The sequence below is a fragment of the Physella acuta genome, unplaced genomic scaffold, assembly GCF_028476545.2.
Source record: "Physella acuta isolate Inbredline_101_S28 unplaced genomic scaffold, ASM2847654v3 ptg000990l, whole genome shotgun sequence".
NCBI lineage: Eukaryota > Metazoa > Mollusca > Gastropoda > Physidae > Physella > Physella acuta.
In genome coordinates, this window is record NW_026732507.1 from 2,320 (window position 1) to 22,577 (window position 20,258).

The window sequence follows — 20,258 nt, forward strand, 5'->3', positions numbered from 1 at the left end:
GTCAATTGTGTTTAAATATTAATTTTACTAGTTTCATGCCAACTTTTTCTTAAAAGGCGAAAACAAAAGCTGTATCCTGTGTTATTGCTGGTAGCTCTATGTCCTAGGTGTTATTGATCCGCTTTTGGTGTTCTGTTTCTGTCGTTTTCTTTTTTCATTGAGGAGCTGAATTCTTTATTAAAACCGAGTATTGTGGTATGATTTAGCCATAACGTTGCTGTAAAGCGTCTGACGTTTAGTGTAAAAATAAAAAGACAAACGATACCACTCTCAGCTGTCACGAACAGAGATGATTCATAAGCGAGTCCACGCAACTACGCGCTCAGTTAAGTTTTGATTAAAGTTAATTAAAGCCGCGACATTTGTTGTTCGTTGCACATTGTTTCATGACGTTGTTAAATTCATCTTTCAGAAACCGTTTGCCTGCCTTAGGAAACGTTTCGTAGTCTTCAGTTTCTCTGCGTACTGTTGCGGTGAGCAGTTTCTTCGCCAGAATGTCATGAAATAAACGCTAACATAAAAACAAGAACGATTTATTTATGTGCGAAACAATCTTTTCCAAATCTCTTCAAGTGTCGTGTCGGCCTTTGTGAGCAAGTAGAACCAGAACAAGACCGTCGAGGTTCTGTTAGTGCCCAGTTATGTCTGCTCGCTCACATCATACCGTTATTTTGATGGATGGCTATGACGACGGTATGGATAAAGGTTGACATTCTTCAATTTATTTTTCTTGTTTTAAAGTTCTAATTTTTTTTAAATTTTAACATCAACTCGACAAAAGTAGCTTCCCACGTGGGTTAGTACTTTCAATTGGGTTTTTGTCCTGACGTATAATATTCTCTGGCTTCAGAACGTAATGCCATTTTGTTATATCGTGTCAATTACATTCTCATCTTATATGCCAGTTACCCTTTTAGCATGACATTTTGCATGAGTATATCTTCATATATTCATTTGAAAAGCTCGAACAAAGTTAGCAACGATTAAAAGCAGCCATCTTGATTTACTTTAATTACGCGCTGTTGTCGACTTGGTGTATTATTTTTATTAATCATGTCTGGGTCATTTGTGTGGGTCAAAGTATAAGCTAGTTAAAACTTATCACAAATAATCAATAAGGTGGTTGCTTTATGTAAGTTGAAGACAGCTGTTTGCCTGTTGGGATGAAATAGGCTTTAATAAAATAAAAAAATTAAATGTCTTTATTAAAGAATAGAAAAATCATATAGATCTATACTGAAATATCTAGTAGGCTATATTTTTCTCCCAGGCGCTTTACTATAACCAAGTATTTAGCTTCTCTTTTAAGTACATATATTTTGTTATCGGTACCTCAGTATTTTCTTTTGGTGACGTTATTGTTTCCATGTTGCTTGAATGATTGGCTGGGATTTGAGAAAATTAGTATGGATGATGATACATTTTTTACTGGCATCAATAAAGAAGTACGTAAAGGTATTTGAGCTTCTTAACGACTCTGCCCACGATATTTCACGAGGATCACATCGACTTATTGATTATAACTTTTCTTTCCATATTGTTTTGAAAGCGGTTATCTGACTTCAGTGGGTAATTCACGTGACTACATCAGAAATGTTTGCCTTATCATGGCCGGCAAAGAACACATTTTTTGCACCGACTGGATTCAAACACCGTTTACTCATTATCTAACATAAAACTTGCAGGTACCCATCTTAGAGACGCGTGCCACTTAGAAACAGTCATACTTGAAGAATCTAGTTTAATTTTGGCCTTACACCCACCGACATTTAGAACCTCCAATTTGGTTCCATATGTACTGTAGACAGTTTTTTCTTACTGATCAGTCACTGCAGTTTGTGTACAGATCGGATTAAGTTGTAAAGCAAAAGAAGTTTTTTTTTTTTAATTTTAATGATTAATTGAATAATATCTATTCTACATTTTAGCATTAAAATTCAAGGCATATAGATCTACTTTAAGTAAAAATTAGAGGACATACTCGAAACCGGGTTTACCAAACTGACAGTGTATCTTATTTGTGAAGACGTGCGATGCAAGTTTTAATGAGACAATTGTTAAAAGTTGTAGCAGCACAAGTAGGACAACTTAAACAAAACAACACCTTAGTCGCGGAGTCCACTCAGCTCTAATGGGTACCTGAATCACGCTTGCGAAGTAAATGCGCCCGTGTATAGGGCTGACCACACCATCCCTTCATTTACTGCGGTCAAGAAACATGAACTCTACTTCATCTATCCGATCGATTGTTAGGTATAGAGGTTGATGGTCATCTCTCGTATTGTAACTAATACCATAAAACAGCTCAGAAAGATGTTTCTCTTTTGTACAATCTAAACCGTCTGTACCATTAAGTTACCAACCTAGAGAGCTGGATGTGTTTGTAAAAATTAACAAACATTCGAAAGCTGTAGCCGGGGGCCTAGTGCGTCTTGCCGTCTCTAAATGGCTCTGATGGGAAGGTAATGGGAGCTATCCGTGGCTTTATTAGCTTTAGGTTTAACATGCTCTCAGGCGGCACGAGAAAAAAAAAAGTTAAGCTTCTTTAGCTTCGTTCAAAGTTTGATGGCTATTTTAACTCCTAGCATTTCACTGATTTGTCGCGTCGAATGTTCATGACGCAAAGCGGATGTGACGTGTTGCTGGCTTGTATTTCTCCACTATTTCGAGATTTGGTTCGAACTGAAATAGGAAAAGATACTATTACCTGTGTTTTTCCAGCTATCTTGAACCACTGTCCGCCCCCGAGGGAGTTTCTAGTTCTCACCCCCACCCCGGACGTTTTTGGGTACGAGGAGGCAATTACTCGATGTTTAGTTTCGGCGTTTTGTATGTCCTTAAAGTGTCAGTCTATCCCCTGATTGAAAAGAATGATAAACATCCTCCGTTTTGTTATCCCTGTATTAAGAAATACAGTATACCCTGACTTATTGCTGGTGATCGGTTCCGGGTTCACCCGTGATAAGTTAACGTCCACAAAAAAAAGGGATTAGGGACGCTATACCTATATTAATAGTTGTACATTATCAACTAGAAATGCGATGAAGAATTAGCTGTAATGACGGAGAGAATATCTCCTTATGAATTTTTTCCAAAGCCGCCAAAAAATCTAGGACTGTAGTATAGTATATTATGAAGTTGTTGGCCAATCCTATCGTAGGGCTTGAGGTAGTTTTTTTCACAACGCCAGGTGTTATGGTCAATACAATTATTTGTGCCCTATGACTAACCCAGTACTCTATTACGTTGGTTAATGGTATCATATGGTTTAGTTTCTAAGGCAACACCATGTATTCGTACATGTAATTACTGGCGTAGTACGCTCAAGTCTGTATTATCTTACATCTCTTTGCTAGTCTATCGTAGGGTTTAGTTTTGGTTGTATAGCAACCCCCATGTATTGCGTAAATGTAATTACTTGTGTGATTGGACAAAGCCAGTACTAAATTACTTTGGCTAGCAGTGTTGAATGGTTTAGTTTAGTTTCTATAGCAACACCATATATTATGTTAATGTAATTAGTGGCGTGGTACTTCTACACCCGTATTATATTACGTCTATTTTTAAAAACGTAATTCATATAAAGACTTAACACATTTGAACGGACTGCTCACCTATGTATGTATGTATGTATGTATGTATGTATGTATGTATGTATGTATGTATGTATGTATGTATGTATGTATGTATGTATGTATGTATGTATGTATGTATGTATGTATGTATGTATGTATGTATGTATGTATGTATGTATGTATGTATGTTTGTTTGTATGTTTGTATGTGTGTGTGTGTGTGTGTATTTATGTGTGTGTGTGTACTATATTAACGATAACATGAATACAAAAAAGACTTTAACATTCTCTATGTAATGTTATTTTACCAACGTGTGCCCTGACAATTAATTAACACTTGACTTTCTTATAAGCCACCCATTGTCAACCTACACTTTTCTGTGTTAGATCCTAAAGAGCTGTACCTGACAGATCTGGTCAGTGGCAAAGATGCGTCCTCGTCATCTGACTCTGGGATATCTACATTAGATGATTTCCAAGACATAGCCAATGTGACGGACCTCCATAGTTTTTTGGTGAGTTTTTTTTTTCCTTACACTTTTGATTGTTACCTTGATATACAACTGAACATTTAAATTGAGTTTTTTTCCCTTTCTAATTTTGCTTTTATTTTTATTGTTATACCCACTATGCAAGTTCAAAGGAAAAATGACGATACTAATTTTGTTGTACACGTGGTATACATATCACAATATTGTGTATGTAATACAGAGTTTAATGTGAAATAACCTACTGTTGGACAGGGTATTAAAATAATTTAGTTTTACACTGGTGTTTATTATTATAGATGACTACTATGACAGCAGTAATAGTAAATCCCAGTGTGAAGCCAGACAGAAAAAAAGTCTGTTTGAAAAACTTCCTGGTAGCCTACTCAAGGATTACCTTTAGTGTGTGATGACATTTATCATTTTGTCAATACCATCTTGTTGAATTCAAACCCCGCCTTGTGAAAAATGTCTTCTGTTATGTGCTATAACCTCTATAAAGTTACCACAAACTAGATTTAAACACCCCGGTCCCTACTGCTTACCGGCCCATACTGCTTACCGCATACTGCCCTTAAATTTACCATTTGAATAACCGTGCAAAGACAGAAAGATGTTTAATGATCAAGCACAAATTTATATTGATCCCTTTTTGACGGGCTATTGATTTTCAAAAGCAAACACCTCTTTGATATATACTTTTTTTTTTGTTATTGTGTTGCGGGGAGACTCTGATATCGATTTTATTTGTAGCCCGAATACTACACACTAGAACACGTGTATTGATATGCATTGATGGAAAAAAATCAATGGCTGTACAGTGTCTTTGTTTCTTGAATAGGCGAGTGCGGACTTGCTCTTCTTATCACGTGGTCCAATCTACGTTTACAGCCGTTAGCGTTACTTAGCCTCATATTCTCCAGAAAATGAATCATCTGTGTCATAAATGCAAGCCTTTGTTCGATCAGGTCCATAATTATTGATACGATCGTTATGTATAGCCGTACCCTAAATGTGTTAGTGGTTCGATTAGGGGTACGACTTTGCCGACAACACCGCTCTTCAATCAGACTTTTTTTTAAATTTCAACAAAATAACACAGTTTAACGTTTTAGCGAAGAAAAAAATAATTGATTTTAAGAATTAAAAAAAAAAGTATTTAGCACACAAGCCAGCAATTATATGATTTATTTTCTGTTTTAAAAAAAAAGATGTTTTCTTATTACAATTCAGCTTAAAAGTTGATCTTAGAACATAGGCCTACACTCTTCGTGATGTATTTTATTTTACCAAGTTAATCACCGCTATGTACGGCCCTTCACGTCACATTGTCTTCTGCTGCTATTAGTTTTAACTCTCTTATTGAAAAAAGATCTCAGGATGGATATGTTTAAACCTAACTTCACAAGTAAAACAGCCATCCTTAATCAATACAATATGTTGGGTAAATGCTGCTTCTTACAGCTGCCTCATACATTAGAGTTTTATTGTTTCTTTGTCAGATGTCATTATTTTTTAAAGGTTGAACTGTACATAAACTATCCGCGCCCTCTATCATTTCACATCCTACAACTTCATGTTTAAAGACCGTTCATATGCTTTCATTTTTTTCTTCTAATTAAAACGTAATTACACTTGTGCTGTTGTCGTAAAATGGTTACACAATGCTTCTGTACTTTACCCTACTATAGAAAGTTTTCGTATAAAAAATCTAGATGGTTGGCTGTGTTAGGATAATTTGCCTTATCTGTCCGACGCCAGAGCTTTTGTTCTGTCTGATGGGAAAATAAGTGATTTGATGAAGCTCAGCGTAACTGAGCGTTTTAGTATGTTTAGGTTTTTATTTTTCTATCTTTTAATAGTCAAAACTACCGAAACTGGAAGTGCTGTCTGGAAAAATAGCCCAAACTGCCGTTAATACAATTTTCCTCTCCATTTAAATTAAGCCAATGACTCAAGTAATTGCTTTTTAATTTTTTACTTTTGTCATGCAATTTATTTTTTTATTAAAAATAAAATAAAAACCTGTATCATAACAAGCTTTTAAATGTACTGAAAATAAAACAATAAAAAAACATTGCCCTTTTCAATAAAAACTTTTGGTCGCTAAAATTTGTAAGTTCGGTACTTTCTGTTTTGACAGTACATGCTTTTGGGACGCCGCCAAAAGTGGGAATTATATTTTAAACCGATAATTCTAAGAGGTTAGTAAAGAGTTATCACTTGTAAAATGTGGCATATCAAAAGATCTCTATGCGAATATCAAATGAAACTGTATTAGTTTACTGAGTTTGTATTTGCGCGTTTTCTTTTTGCGCAATTTTCTGTTTTCCGTTGCACTTTTTTTTTCTAAGATGGTCTTTTATAATTTTTATTTTTAAGAAATACTAAGTGTAGGACACCTCATTATTTTCTCCCCCCTCCCCATTGCGTAGATCCTCATGTGAATTAGGCGTTAAGTCATTTATGGGAGCCGCCAAAATAAGCTTTAAAAAAAAGAAACATTGATAAAAATAGCCTGACCTACTCACGAGCAAAGTTAACTGATTTAGTTTCAAGGTCTCTGGCATTTTAAGTGACTATTGAGCATTCGTTGTCCGTGACCTTATTTATGAGGTCATCAACATAGTGTCTGCCTTGTTACGGCACTGTAAGCGTGTCACTCGCGTGGCGAGGCTAAAACATATCTTTTAAAAAATGTAGGGATTTAGTTAGGCCTAGCATTTTTTTTTTAAAAGGGAGGAACGAATCACAGTTTTTGTCTTCACTATTACGTCAATTGTTTCCCTTTTACTTCACGTTCCCTTTCATTTACTCAACATAATCACTCAGATCTAACACTCTAATAGAGTTTTTGATGAAAATTTGATTTTTGTCACGAAAATAACAATGTCGGGGTGGAATGGAGAAATTCCTAGAAGATAAATCTGCCGGCCGGAAAGTTTTTAATTAAAAAAAAACAACAAAAAAAAAAAAAACAACAACAAAATACTTTACTATTCTATCATTATAACAAATGTGGTCCATAGTTTTTTGACATGAAGCCTGAATGTGCTATGTCAAGTTGCTTCGTATTTTGTATTTGCGTTTCGGTATATGACTAAAGGAACCTTTTCATGTCGTTCAACGCCTGCGTGGGCCAAACAGGAATATAAATAAGTAATGGATCGAATGTCACGTGTTGAAACACGTGCAGCGTGCGGTGACACCGTCTCTGATAAAAAATTTGGGTTGTCTATCTTTAAATACACCGGACCGTCTGGTGTGAGGTCAAGGACGAACTGTACCAGCGAAGTTGAATGACAAGTACAAATCTAGTTGTCTGTCGATCGAACGGGAGATTGATTTAGATCTACAATACAATCTTGTTTTACTTTGTCTTTGAGGGGGAAGTAACTGTGGTGACAATCACTGGCGTTACTTGTGTGTATGTGTAAACTGTGTGTTGGGAGTGAGAGGAAGGGTGTGCTGTTACGAGTTAAATAGAATAGAACCATCACGTCAGAAAGAACTTAAGGGCTTTTTTGTCGGAAGCATTATGTCGCAGGACTATGACATGGTTTGAACATCACCAGCGCAAGGCAAAATGGAAATCAAAATGGACCCTTCCAACCTTCCCCATCACCTTCCCACCCCCCCTCCCCAGAATAGATATGTATCTACACAACCAACTATTTTTATATATTCCTGATCCCTGTGGGTAAACTAAAAGAATAGAACTTATTGATTGGTGACAGCCACACAGCACCTGGTGTTAGGTCATTGAACATGTCTATTATGTGTAGTGGTTAGTTAAGAAGATTTAGATTTTTACAATTTTCCGGGGGGGGGGGGGGGGGGGCAGAGTTGGCCTTTCCAATGTGAGCTAATTAAAAGGGACATGATTCATTGGGTGGCGCAGTGTTGAAATTTAAGCTCACATCTCCAGGGTTTCTTTGAGGCATTTTTTCCAGTGGAGCGCACCATAAACACACTCCCCCACCCCTTGGAAAATATATTCTTTAACCTGTGTTTGGCACCTACCCAAACCCCCGCTTGGAAGTATCTGAAAGTAACCTTGCATAGATAGGCACCCTCACCAAAAAACGTCTCCTCTCTCCCAGTCAGTTACACAAATAGTAAATTGTCAGTTTTTTTAAAAATATTTCCCGTCATGACTTTGACTTTGTTATAGTGTATTACTGCTACCAACTGATCAAGCCTTTTAAGTAGTAATGTGTCTATTGTAAAAAAAATCACATTAAAACGAGTTACAATTAATTTTTCATTAAAATATTTTTTAGGATGGAGAGTTGAAAGACCTTGACTTTGGTTTAGACTTCTCATTGACTAAGCTGGAACAGGATGATGTGTTTGATTCAGGTAAGTTTCTGTGTTGCACACATCTGAATGTTTATTATGTTCATATTTTTACATCTCTGAATGCTTACCTTACTAATGCAGACAAACTGATCCACTAATGTTGACTTATATCATGGTTATTCTGTCATTGTCTTAACATTGAACTTCCCTCTTCTAAGTTTTTATTTAGTTAAAGACAAAAATGAAGTTTAGAATTTCCCTGCTCCATGTTTTTAAAAAAATGAAACTTCTTTAAAGTACATATTTCTTTCTCATATTAAGTTAAAAAATTAAATTGTAGAAAATATACTGTTTTTTTTTTAAAGTTAAGAAACAATTAGTTTTTTTTTTAAAGCATGACACTTTCTGAAAGAAATTATAACATTTTTGACTATGGAAACATGTTCTAGACTGCAAATGCAGGCTGACAAAAGAGTTAACCAGCTGTATTAATAAAATATTCTACATCAAACATACAAAATCAACTAAACTCAGCTGACATACATCATGTCTATGTAAGCACTGCGGTGGAAGGTTTTGTCATACATTAACCCTAACATGGCTCACATAAACAGCCTCACCTGCTGTGCATATTAGGCTTTACCATTGTTGATCATAAACATGTCAGCTACAGCAACAAATACTGTCTCTGATATTTTTTTGTGAGATTTGTACATAATACATACACTTTTTTTTGTTTATAATTTAAAAAAAAATTTATTTGGTAATAGGGGTTAGCTATTTCTCATTTATTTTTACTTTTTTTTGACTACTGAATTATACTGTATAGAATATTGACAAATACAAATGTTAAATAAACAAATTATGCTACTTAAGTGAAATAAGTTTTAGAATTGATTATTTTATATTTATTTATTTTCATTTGTATGCAGAACAACCAAACTGTTACCAAATGTGTGTTGAGTAGAATGTAGATTTTAACCCACCAATACTGACAGTTGCTAAAAGGCAACATATCATTTTTTGCACTTAACACACATGCATCATAGGGTACAGGTACCGGCGTCGCTAGGTCGGGTGTAAACCCCCCACCTAAGAAACAAAGTATATATATGTGTGTGTCTGCCTACATAGGCCTATAATTTAAATATATGCCTCATACGCGTACATGTATGTGTTATAAGCTTTAATTACTGCAGACTTAATAGTAATGATGTTAATCTATAGTTTTTTTTAATTATACAGTTGTATGTAGCATTGTTTTCTCTATAGTTAGCATGTTTACGTCATGGTGTCACCCATTCCCTCTTGTAATAATCGTTGGTTTGTACTTAAAAGACTATTTAACTTTACTTTATCATCAATGGAACTGGCAAAAAAGCATTATTCTTCTGTACATTTTGCAATTTTTTGCCATGGTGTCACCCCATAAATGGTGTCACCCGGTGCAGTCCGCACCCACCGCCCGCCCTCACTAAGTTTGATTATAAAAAGTGTAGAGGGTTAAAAAAAAGTCTTTGTGCATACACACACAGACCTATATATCTACATATATATAGAGAGAGAGAGATAAAGAATATTGATATTATGGTCATGTTGCCTGGTACAAACCAAGAATTTTGTTTTGAAATATCTTTGTAAGATATTAGGTAAACATAAAAACTATTGAGTACCGTCAGTGATAGCATTGAGTACCTACTGCAGAAACACATAGTACTCACATATCTGTAGAATTAAGCATGTAACTAAACAACAGCTGAACTGTTAATTAGAAAAGTTATTGTTCATGTGCTTTGGGGCATAGCAAAAATTGGTCAAACCTGTTAGTTGAATGGGAGTTCAACCAAAAAGTGTAACCAATGAAACTAAGGCTTTACTCATAGTAGAAATCCTTTCTTGTGTAGTATGTAACAGGTGAGTAGTAGAATTATGACTAGCAATGCTTCAAAGTAACCATTCATATGAGTGTCACGGTAAGCAGATACAGCTGTGTTATGTAACTCTATATCTATCAATGAAAACTATAGTTTCATGAATTTTACAAGTGAGTTTACATCTTCTTTTTTGTCCTTATGTTGAGGTTGTTATATTCTATTGTTTGTGTATGGATATAGTAAAATTACCCAGAATACATTTAGGTTAATGAAAAGTTATAGAATGTAAACATACAGCATATATTTGTCTTTCATTATGTAATGTATTGTTTGTATATAAATATCTTAATTTTAACTTGTCTAAGCTATGAAGAAAGACTTACATTTTTTAAAATTGATTGTTTTATATTATGAAAGTTTCTACTATCAATAACAATGTTGAAGTCTAGTTAAAGAATTGTTTATTTTACAGAACTACTAGTGAAGAGAGAGCCCAAGTCTCCCTCACCAACACTAAGTATTCAATCAGGTTCTGATGGCTACTGTCCTCAGGTATGTTTATACATTTCTCTTTTAAAATCAAACACAAGCAGGCAAAAAATGTTGCATTTGTTATTTTATGTTGAAAAATTATGGCGGATAGCAAAACAGTGACTGAAATCTCTCATTAGTTTTATTTTCTATGGTCCATAAAGCAGAGCTCAAGGCTTGTGTTGATATGACCACTAGGAACTGAATGGTCAGTAAGTAGCCATTTAACTATTGCCAGGTGCTAATAGAAGCTGAGTGCAGACATGTGCGCCAAAATTCATTGAAATTCCAAGAATTTCTCAACAAACTGCACTTATTGCCTTACATTAATTTGTCCTTCAGTTGTATTTCACCCACACAGTGTTTGCTGGATGGAATGTTACTAACAGGCAGGCTCCACCAGGGGGCTAGTTCAATGCAATCTGGATATGATGACAATGGAAAATCATTAACTCCATTCTTGTGCTCATTAATGATAGTCTGTCATTCTATCCTTGGCGGTTTGTCAGAGTGTTGACAGGTTGACTGCATGCCTTTAGGTGTTGAACTGCTGAGGGAAGCAAAACTTGGTTCTTATTACTGTAGCCCCTCAATTGTTTTAAAAACAGAAACTTTTGTTATTTTAACTAGCTTTTATGTTAATAGTTATTAAAAGTATTTCTGTTGAGAAATTTGTAAAAGTTCTTTGCTTAAGATATTTAATTAAAGCAGGTTTTTCTCATTAGGCTTAATGTTGTATCTGATAAGGTCACTTTGAGTATTACTTACTATTTTCCTTATAAATTTAATTGCAGAATGTGTATAAATATCACCAAAAAAAAACTCAATTATAGATGTTGTGACTGTTACCAAAAATAATTAATAAAAATATCACTGAAATTGACATTAAAAATTGGTTTTACTTATCCACAAACCACTTTTCAAAATCAACATGTTTATTTACACTCAAAGCTGACTTAAACTACAAATAAAATTAAGTATAGTTTATTCCACCAATTTTTTCCTGAATTATTTAAAAACACATTTTCCTGAATATCTGTCTTCAACATGCAGAATATTTTAAGCACCTCAACAAAAATATTGCTACAGTGTGTTCAGACCCGTGCATCATGTTGTTTATCTTTGCTAATAGTCATTTTTCTTCCACCTTTTTTAAAACAAAAGATTATTTAGCTGGAAGACAACTGTAACAGAGAGAGCCATCAAACTAGAATGAATTTTTCTGACTGGTCTAGTTACGTGGACTCAGTTTTTCACAGCAATAATAATGTAGTGTTAGAGTTGTCTAAAATGCTGATGATATTTAAATTTTTTTATATCTAGTGCTTGTGAAAATTTAATCATGTTGTACAAAATTAAATATAAACAACACTTGTATTTTTTATATAAAGCTTGGCTTTAAATATATCATTGTTAGAATAAAAAAAAACATTTATGCATAACTGTAAAAAAATTTCCGCCCAGCAGCAACCGTTGTCACCAGACTTCTTCAACTACCAGAATGACATCAGCATTAAGGACGAGAGGACTCACATGATTCTACCAACATGCTACACCCACCACAGCTACGACACTGAAGAACATTATGCACCAAGCCCGTCCTCCTTCCCACAAGAGACCTACATCATTGAAGCTGCTTGCTCGCCTTCTCCCAGTATGTCCCCGTCTTCACCATCATCCCCTTACCAATCCCCATCCTCCCCACCACTCTTCCCTACCTACCTACCCAATGTCAAGAAAGAGACATCAAGCCCCAGCGCAGGTCACATGCAGCCGCCTGTCTCCCCGCCGGCAGCTCAACAGAGATACATTGTGATGCCCAGTCTAGCGCCAGTGAAAAGAGACTCCACGCCAGGTGTAACAATCATCACATCCCAGCCAAACATTGTCATACAGCAAGGGAACGAAGCCAAGCTCACCACTGCCTTTAACATAGACACCATCTTAAATAGTAAAATTAAGATTCAGCCCAAACCTGGATCAGAGTCCATCAGTCCACCAGGTATTTTTTTAATTTAATCAGAAGATTAACTGTTTGCAACGCAAATGATGAGTTTAACATTTTCATTTGATTATTAAATTGGCATTTTTAAACTATTTAAGCAGTCATTTTAAAAGATTTAAATTCAGCTGAAACCCTTTTGAGTTTATATTTCTGTTTAAACTGGTTCTGATCAAAAAGTATTATATGGCAGACAACTTATACTAAGTTTGTATGCTTCTTTTGTCTGTTATTTTAAAATATAATATTGTGGATATCAATAAAGTCTTCATTTGCAAGAGCTGCATAGACTAGTTTGAAAAATATTAGATACAATTTATAATAGGTGTAAGTTTTTTTTAATAAAATATAACATATGGCACTAATATGAGCAAAAAACTAATTATAATCATTAACTGGCATTAAGGATTAGTTTAATATTAAGCTTGTTTTTTTTTTCTTAAACTTGTAACTGGTTTAAGTTGAAAACAAATTGAATGTGTTACTTGTTTCCTCAGCAGGTCTTCAGTGGATTACAACCACATCCAGTCAGGTGCCTTATACAACCCAGTCCATCCCTATCATTTCATCCTCATCTATAGTATCAGGTGTTGTCCCAGCTATTGCTGATGTGAGTATTCTAGTTCAATCTGTCAGCATCTTAACACTGCAACTATTTTGTCTTTTTCATCCAACTCCCCAACAAGTGCCGCAGTATTGTCCTGCTACCCCTATATTGTCCTATATCAACCCAATACTTTCCAACAATGTTGTAGGAATGTAAATAAATAGATTTAAAATTGTCTTTATTTTAAAAAATTATGTTTTTTATTTGTAGGAAAAATCATTAAAACGAGCACAGCGGATAATAAAGAATCGTGAATCTGCTAGCTTATCTAGAAAACGCAAGAAAGAGGTTGGTTAAAGTTTTAAAACTTTTTACAGCTATTGGTTTTATGTTATTTGTTTGATTTGTAACAATCATTATGACTGTTTCAGTACCTAAGCAGCTTGGAAGAAAGATTGCAACAGTGCAAAGATGAAAATGATAGGTTACTCAAAGAAAATGATACTCTCAGAAGACAAGTGGAAGTTCTACAAAAAGAGGTCAGATTTTTTCTAATTATAATTTTAAACTTATGCCTGTTAGGGCTATGCAATCTGTCCTAAAGAATATACTAGAAAGGGCACAGAAATAGGAATCTGGGGAAAAAGAATAGAGGAGGCCAAAAATGTCCTAGATATCTCTTGAGTGTAAGACTGGAGAGGCTGCAAAGGCAATAACACACTTTATATCTATAATTTTAATTTTATTCCATATAGAATGTTACACTGAAACATCCCAGTGGGATAAGTCCTGCCAAAAAGTTGTGCCTGCTGTGTTTTGGTCTACTTCTGACTCTCAATCTATCTCAAATAAGGTGAGTTTTTGTATTATGGTAATGCAATATTTAACTTGTGGACTACAGTGTTTAAAAATACACCTACTAATGCAGTAGAGCAAGATAAGATAACCATTGAAAAAAATGAAATAGTGCTGTAGTTTAATTGCATGTTAACTAATTCCATTTGTCCAGCTTATGTAGGTTGTGAAGAATCCACCTCCATATTTCTTATCATGAAACTATTAAAATGTTATTTCTATGAATCTTGAATGATATGTTCAATTGAGTAATGTGTGAAAAATTGAAATGAATCCTAGACTAGTAATATTTAGGGAATACAACTTACACTGAATATATAGCAGCACTAATAACACAACATACATTTTTATAAAGGCATTCAAAAGCATAGATCTGTAGGTTGTTAGTAAACTATTGTGTTTCAAATAAATGTACCTTAAACTTAGCATCATAGTGGCAAACTTTGCTGGTTCTTTGTTATGAATAACTAAAAAGTTTATTTTGTTGAAGTTTTTTTTTAAATATGGTTGAAAATACTGGCATGACATGTCACATGGGTACAAATAATACTTTAGTAGTTTATAACTAAATTCTTTCTGGTACCAATGGCTAACCCACTTTTTGATTGTTGACTATTTAAAAAAACTTAAATAACTCAAAAGAACAAGAGAGTTCTCATTTGTTAAGTGTTTCCTGGTACTTGATAAGAGACATTTTTTAAAATTAAGATACATGTATCTTAATAAACAATTCTGACACAAAGAATATATAAAGCACTAACAGCTAATGACAACATTTGTTCCTTTTTCAGCTTTATGAACAATATAAATACACTAAACTCTCAGCCTGGGCTTGGGGGAGGCCAGGTGAGAACTGGGCGCCACCTGCTGTCAGTAGCAGATGATATAAACGTGCAAAAGTTAACTTATGGAGGTGGTAGGAATGACAACTGGCCGCCCACTCTGCTCATGAGGTTAGATGAAGAACTGATTCTACTGGCTGAGAAACTGAACATCACTGAAAGATTAGGCAACATGTGTCCCATGTATTTTAACTCCACTGAATCTGTCAGGTACTGTTTATATCTTGACACCTGCAGAATTTAACGGCAGTTAAAAATTGATCATTTAACATTTTTTTAAAATAACCGAGTTGATAAAAAAATTACAACATTGAAAATAAAGTATGAGGTTATTTAACAAGTGTTTTAAAAATGAGCTCTTAGCAAAAAATTTTTTATTAAAACCCTAAAGGTGCTAAAATTATTCTGAAACCTTAAAAGAACAGAGAATTACCAAAAAAAAATCAGTTTAGTTTTTAAAAAAAACTAATAAATAATTTATAGTTATGTTGGCAGTGCTTCACTGATGCACTTTATTTACTGATGCCAGTTGTTTATGTATTTGTTTAGGTTTGTTAGATAGTAGAATGTGAAGATAACTAGAACAGGCTTGTTTTATTGAAAGTACAGTAAAGCATCTGGAAAAATAACTTTAAACTATTATTTAATTTGTTTGTAAACTTTGTTTCAATATTAAATCCAATTTAGTTTAAGCTGAAATAATTTATTGCTTACTCCAAGTTAACCAGTTAAATTAGATGTAAAAAAAAAAACAACATAAATTGGTTTTCATAAACTTGTTTTAAAGTGCTGAAATTTAATTTGTATTTTAATTTACAGGTTAGCTGAGCAGCTCAGAGGTTGGATGATCAGTCAAGAAGAAGAGAAAAAGAAAAATAAGGAGAAGAAAAGACAAAAGAAAAAGAAAGACTACCCTCCAATCAAAAAATTTGGTACAGATTCATTTAAAAGCTATACCCAAGCTGTTAGGAACAGTGAAGTTAATGGTCCCTCGGTTAAAGGAAATAATTATCCAATCCAAATTTTTAGTGGTGCCTATGACTCAAGACAGCAACTGCTAAATGCTATCCCAAGAAGAAACGATACATTTTATGTGCTCTCTTTTAGTACTGTAAGTACTTTATAAATATTTTATTTATGATAAAATTAATGTAAACTATCAAATACTGAATTGTAATATTTTTGTGTGACGCAATACATTTTAATACTTCATGTAGGACTACTTCCTAGTACCAGCTACAGCACACAACAAGACCATGCGACCCAGAATGTCCCTTCTCATGCCAGTAGTTAACCCATCAATCAACGGTATATATTTTAAAAAATTAAATGCTCTGACATTCACTTATTCTTATTCAGGGATGGGACTCTCTAAATTTCGTTAGATTTTCAAATTTTTAAAATGTTAATTTTCAGTCCTAATTTTTCCACTAGTGTTAAAAATTAGTTTAATTTTGAGAAAAATGTATTCTTTTCCAATTTTGTGAAATTGAAAATGTTTTTAAAAAAATTTGCCTTAGAGATAAAACATTTTCTAATGAGTTTCATCTAATTTTTTTCAAAAATGCATTTTATCATATCTTAGAGAGCACTGGCCAGACACAGAACAGCATTGGCATGATGCAGATTGATTGTGAAATCCTGAACACTAATCTCATCCAAGTTCAACGTTCTGCTTTTCCTGAGGATAACTTGTTTAACTCAACAGCCTATGACAGTAATCACAAACAGAACAGCACTAACAACAATCATGAGAACAACATCCATGGCCAGAAGCAAGAGAAACAAAATAAATACTGGGATCGACTGAGGAATTCAAATAAACGATAAATTCCCACGTTAAATTTTTTAAAGACATGTTCCTGTTTATTCAACTTTGGTTTATTTTTTTAAAACTGCCCTTTTTTTTGAAAATCAGTGGATTCTTATGTTTTAAACTTGCCATTTGTTTTTTTGTTTTGGTAATCATTTTTATGACATTTGAGTTATATTGTTACAAAGTCCCATATAATTGTAAATATGTAAATAAGTCAAGGTGATAGTCGTGAAATCTACAAATTATATCTTATATTTATTATAGTGAAATAGATGTCTGTTGTGGATTTTTAAATTGACTTAACAGAACAATTAGTCGACATTGACTTATTTAATATTCTAAACTTGAGAAATCAACTGATAATTATACTGTTGTCAGTAATAGAAGTATACATTTTCTACTTTACAAGCTTTTACCTTTATTTGAACCTGTGTAAGAATACAGAGCTTTAGTTCACTTCCTAAAAAAATTTGCTGGACAAATTAGTATTTAAAACTTGTTTTATATAAACCGCAGCACAACTTTTGGAATAGCTAACAGCCTAGGATATTTTGTTAATATCTAAACAATGTGTGACAAGTATGAAGTAGATCTGTCTCACTATGTTAAATGTTTGTGATAAAATTTACTTTTCTGAGCTGATAACTGTTAGCTTATTTATTGTTTAGGCTTGTGTCTGTATCCTGACAAAGTTGTATTATTTTTAGTAATGGACATGTGTGTGATGTTTTATGTACATTTTCAAAAGAAATGTAGAACGTTTAAAGAAATCAGGAATCTCACATAGACTTGAAGCCTCATTCAGCCTTGCTGCATCATTTGTCTAAGCAACATTCCACTGTGGTAGTGTTCGCAGAACTAATTCATGTAAACCATTTATGTTCAAGTGCCCTATTGGGACCATTGGTGGTTGTAACAGGTGAATCATTTTTTTTTACTTATGAAAGACTGTTTCTATTTATCATCGTTTGGTAATGTATGTTAACGTCAGTGTAATGTTATAGATCCAAAGTAGATTTTTTTTTACTACTGAACTCAGTTAAGTATTTTATAAATGACATTTTCATGTAGTATGATGTATTCATTGAATACTCATTCATTATTTTGCTTTTCTATGCACCTAGGCTGTTTTATTATTTATCCAATTTTAAATGTTGAATGCTTTGTTATTTTAATGTGGCCACCTCCCACCATATGACATATAAACTACTTTGTGCTAGATACCATATCACTTTGTCGTGGTCAACTAGCTTAAAATGGCATATGTCAAGTGAGTTCAAAGGCAACCTATTTTATTGGGATTGCCGCTTTGAGTCGTGGTCATTTTTTTTGTGAGTTTTGGACTACAGTACTTTGTATCTGTTAAAGCCTTAGTGTTGTATAGTTAATTTAATATAACTTATTTGTGATTTGCATAAAATGAGATGACTAATGTATTTCTACAAGGTAGATAAATACTAGACCTTGGCTTAGTTTGCTTAATTGAAATAATTAGCAGTTATTTGTAAAACTAATTTCAATGCAAGTAAAAAAAAAAATTGTGTGCCAAAGTGTTGTTTTTAGAATAAACCATCTTCATTTTTTAAAAAATTTCAGTTATGAATGTTGAACATTCACTCACCCATGTGAAGTTTGTAAAAAAATTTTTAAAAAAGTGTTTGTCAGCAACTTGCATTTATCTGGTGTTTTTTCTCCAATCTTACAATGGTTACAAAGTGATCACTTTAAAGATAAATTGAAAAAATTATAGCTGTAAAATTTTAATAACTTGCTATATTTCATAAACTTCAATTGTAAATATCTAATCTAATACAACATGCATAATAAATGTACTCTTATAAACAGCATCAATCATTTGAGGATTTTGCATAAAAAATTACAGGAGAACTAAAATCTTGATGGTAAAAAAATAGATAGAAAAAGCATCATTATTTTTGGAAATAGTGTCACTGCCCTAAAATTGACTGAAGAATTTAGCAGCTCCACACAATATGCAGGGTGATGCAAAAAAATTATAACATTTATGTTCTGTCTTTCTAGTTTTAAGTCTTCAGTTTTTTTTTAAAGTGCAAAACCTTCAGTCAAGTTATCCTTCAATTTTTGTGAAACATTTTTGTGGTTCAGTATCTGTATTGTATTTTAATTGCATTTAACGTTAACTCTCAATTTTTTTTCTCCTTCATATTGTAATGCTTATGAATTTTAACTTAATAAAAACTATTTTTACAACTTTGAAAGTGTTTTGTTAATTCAGCTACAGAATTAGGGCTTATAAGTAGATCATCTTACCTATTTTTAAACTAAACATGAATATTTTTTATTAAATCTGTGAAAAAATAAAATTAACTTCTGCTATTGTAAACCTATTTAAAATTGTAAACAATGATTATGATTGCAAGATGTAGGCTAGCTTAAAGAGAAAAAAGTAAAAATTGTGATTTTTTTTTAAGAAGCATAAAGTTTATTATTATTATTTATTCAAATCCGTATCAAGTTGTCCTAAACATAGTTACAGAATTAATATAATATTTTATTATTATTAATAACCTAGGCCTACCAGTACTTTATTAGCTTATATATTAGTAAAATGTATTTTAAAATCCTGAGGCGTTGCTTTCTATTCTAGTAGAAACAAATAGCCGCCTTGTTTTTGCTATCACTATTTATTTAGTTCAAAAATGTGTATATCTCTCTGGCTAACAAGATTTTGAATTCTTAGTCTTAGTGAGAAAGAACCAGACTTAACTAAGTCGTAAGTGCTTTAAATCTTTGCTAAATAAATTGCATTATTTGTTAATCTTTTGAAAAACTTTTTAAAAATTGTTTCATGGCTGCTTGACATATTTCTGCCCCAGCTGAATGAAAATCTAATGAGATTTATGGTTCTGACTAATGCTCATGACGTGTGCTCTAGGGCTGCTGGTATAACTGGTTCACGAAATTTCGAGAGATTTTTTTTCAATTTCAGGAGAATTCCAGGAGGTTTTCCATAAAATTCCATTAAAATTCATAAGTTTTCCAGGACTTCCTAGAATTTTAGGAGGAAGCATGAACTCTGAGTTAGGTATCTGAGGTTAGTCGTCCAAGTTATAATCAGAAATTGTTTTTTTTATCCTCTCTGGTAACAGTGCCATACATGTTAATAAACCGGGAGTGATCTCCCCTAAACTTTCTCGAATATTCTTATATAATATAATAGATTGACGACAGAAGCCTGTGGTTGTATATAACACATTTATTTGGGTCTAACTACCACGATGGTAACACACAGAGAGGGCTGAAGGAAGTACACAAGGGACATCACTCAAGATAACAATATTATAAATATAACTAATACAGAAGAGTGAGTTCCCTTGACCTCACAATTATTTCAATCTATTACATCCCTTTACCCTTAGAACACAATAACACATCTCTCAATAGAACA

At 33.3% G+C, this 20,258-nt stretch overlaps 1 protein-coding gene across 5 annotated transcripts; it reads left to right on the plus strand.

The window, feature by feature from the left end:
- The first annotated feature begins 367 nt into the window (after positions 1 to 367).
- Positions 368 to 19,062, plus strand: LOC131954337 (cyclic AMP-dependent transcription factor ATF-6 alpha). 5 transcript variants are annotated; one of them, XM_059317941.1, is made up of 13 exons: positions 368 to 705; positions 3,962 to 4,089; positions 8,346 to 8,424; positions 10,711 to 10,790; positions 12,234 to 12,771; positions 13,272 to 13,381; positions 13,589 to 13,666; positions 13,750 to 13,857; positions 14,074 to 14,171; positions 14,965 to 15,225; positions 15,835 to 16,126; positions 16,233 to 16,323; positions 16,601 to 19,062. In XM_059317941.1, exons 1-13 carry the CDS (start codon positions 642 to 644, stop codon positions 16,843 to 16,845), a joined length of 2,172 nt encoding a protein of 723 aa, XP_059173924.1. In that variant the 5' UTR covers positions 368 to 641; the 3' UTR covers positions 16,846 to 19,062. The 5 variants fall into 5 exon arrangements, with proteins under 5 accessions (XP_059173924.1, XP_059173922.1, XP_059173925.1 ...); XM_059317939.1 differs by having other exon boundaries at positions 369 to 705; positions 13,269 to 13,381; XM_059317942.1 differs by having other exon boundaries at positions 369 to 693; positions 13,269 to 13,381.
- The last annotated feature ends 1,196 nt before the right edge of the window (positions 19,063 to 20,258 follow it).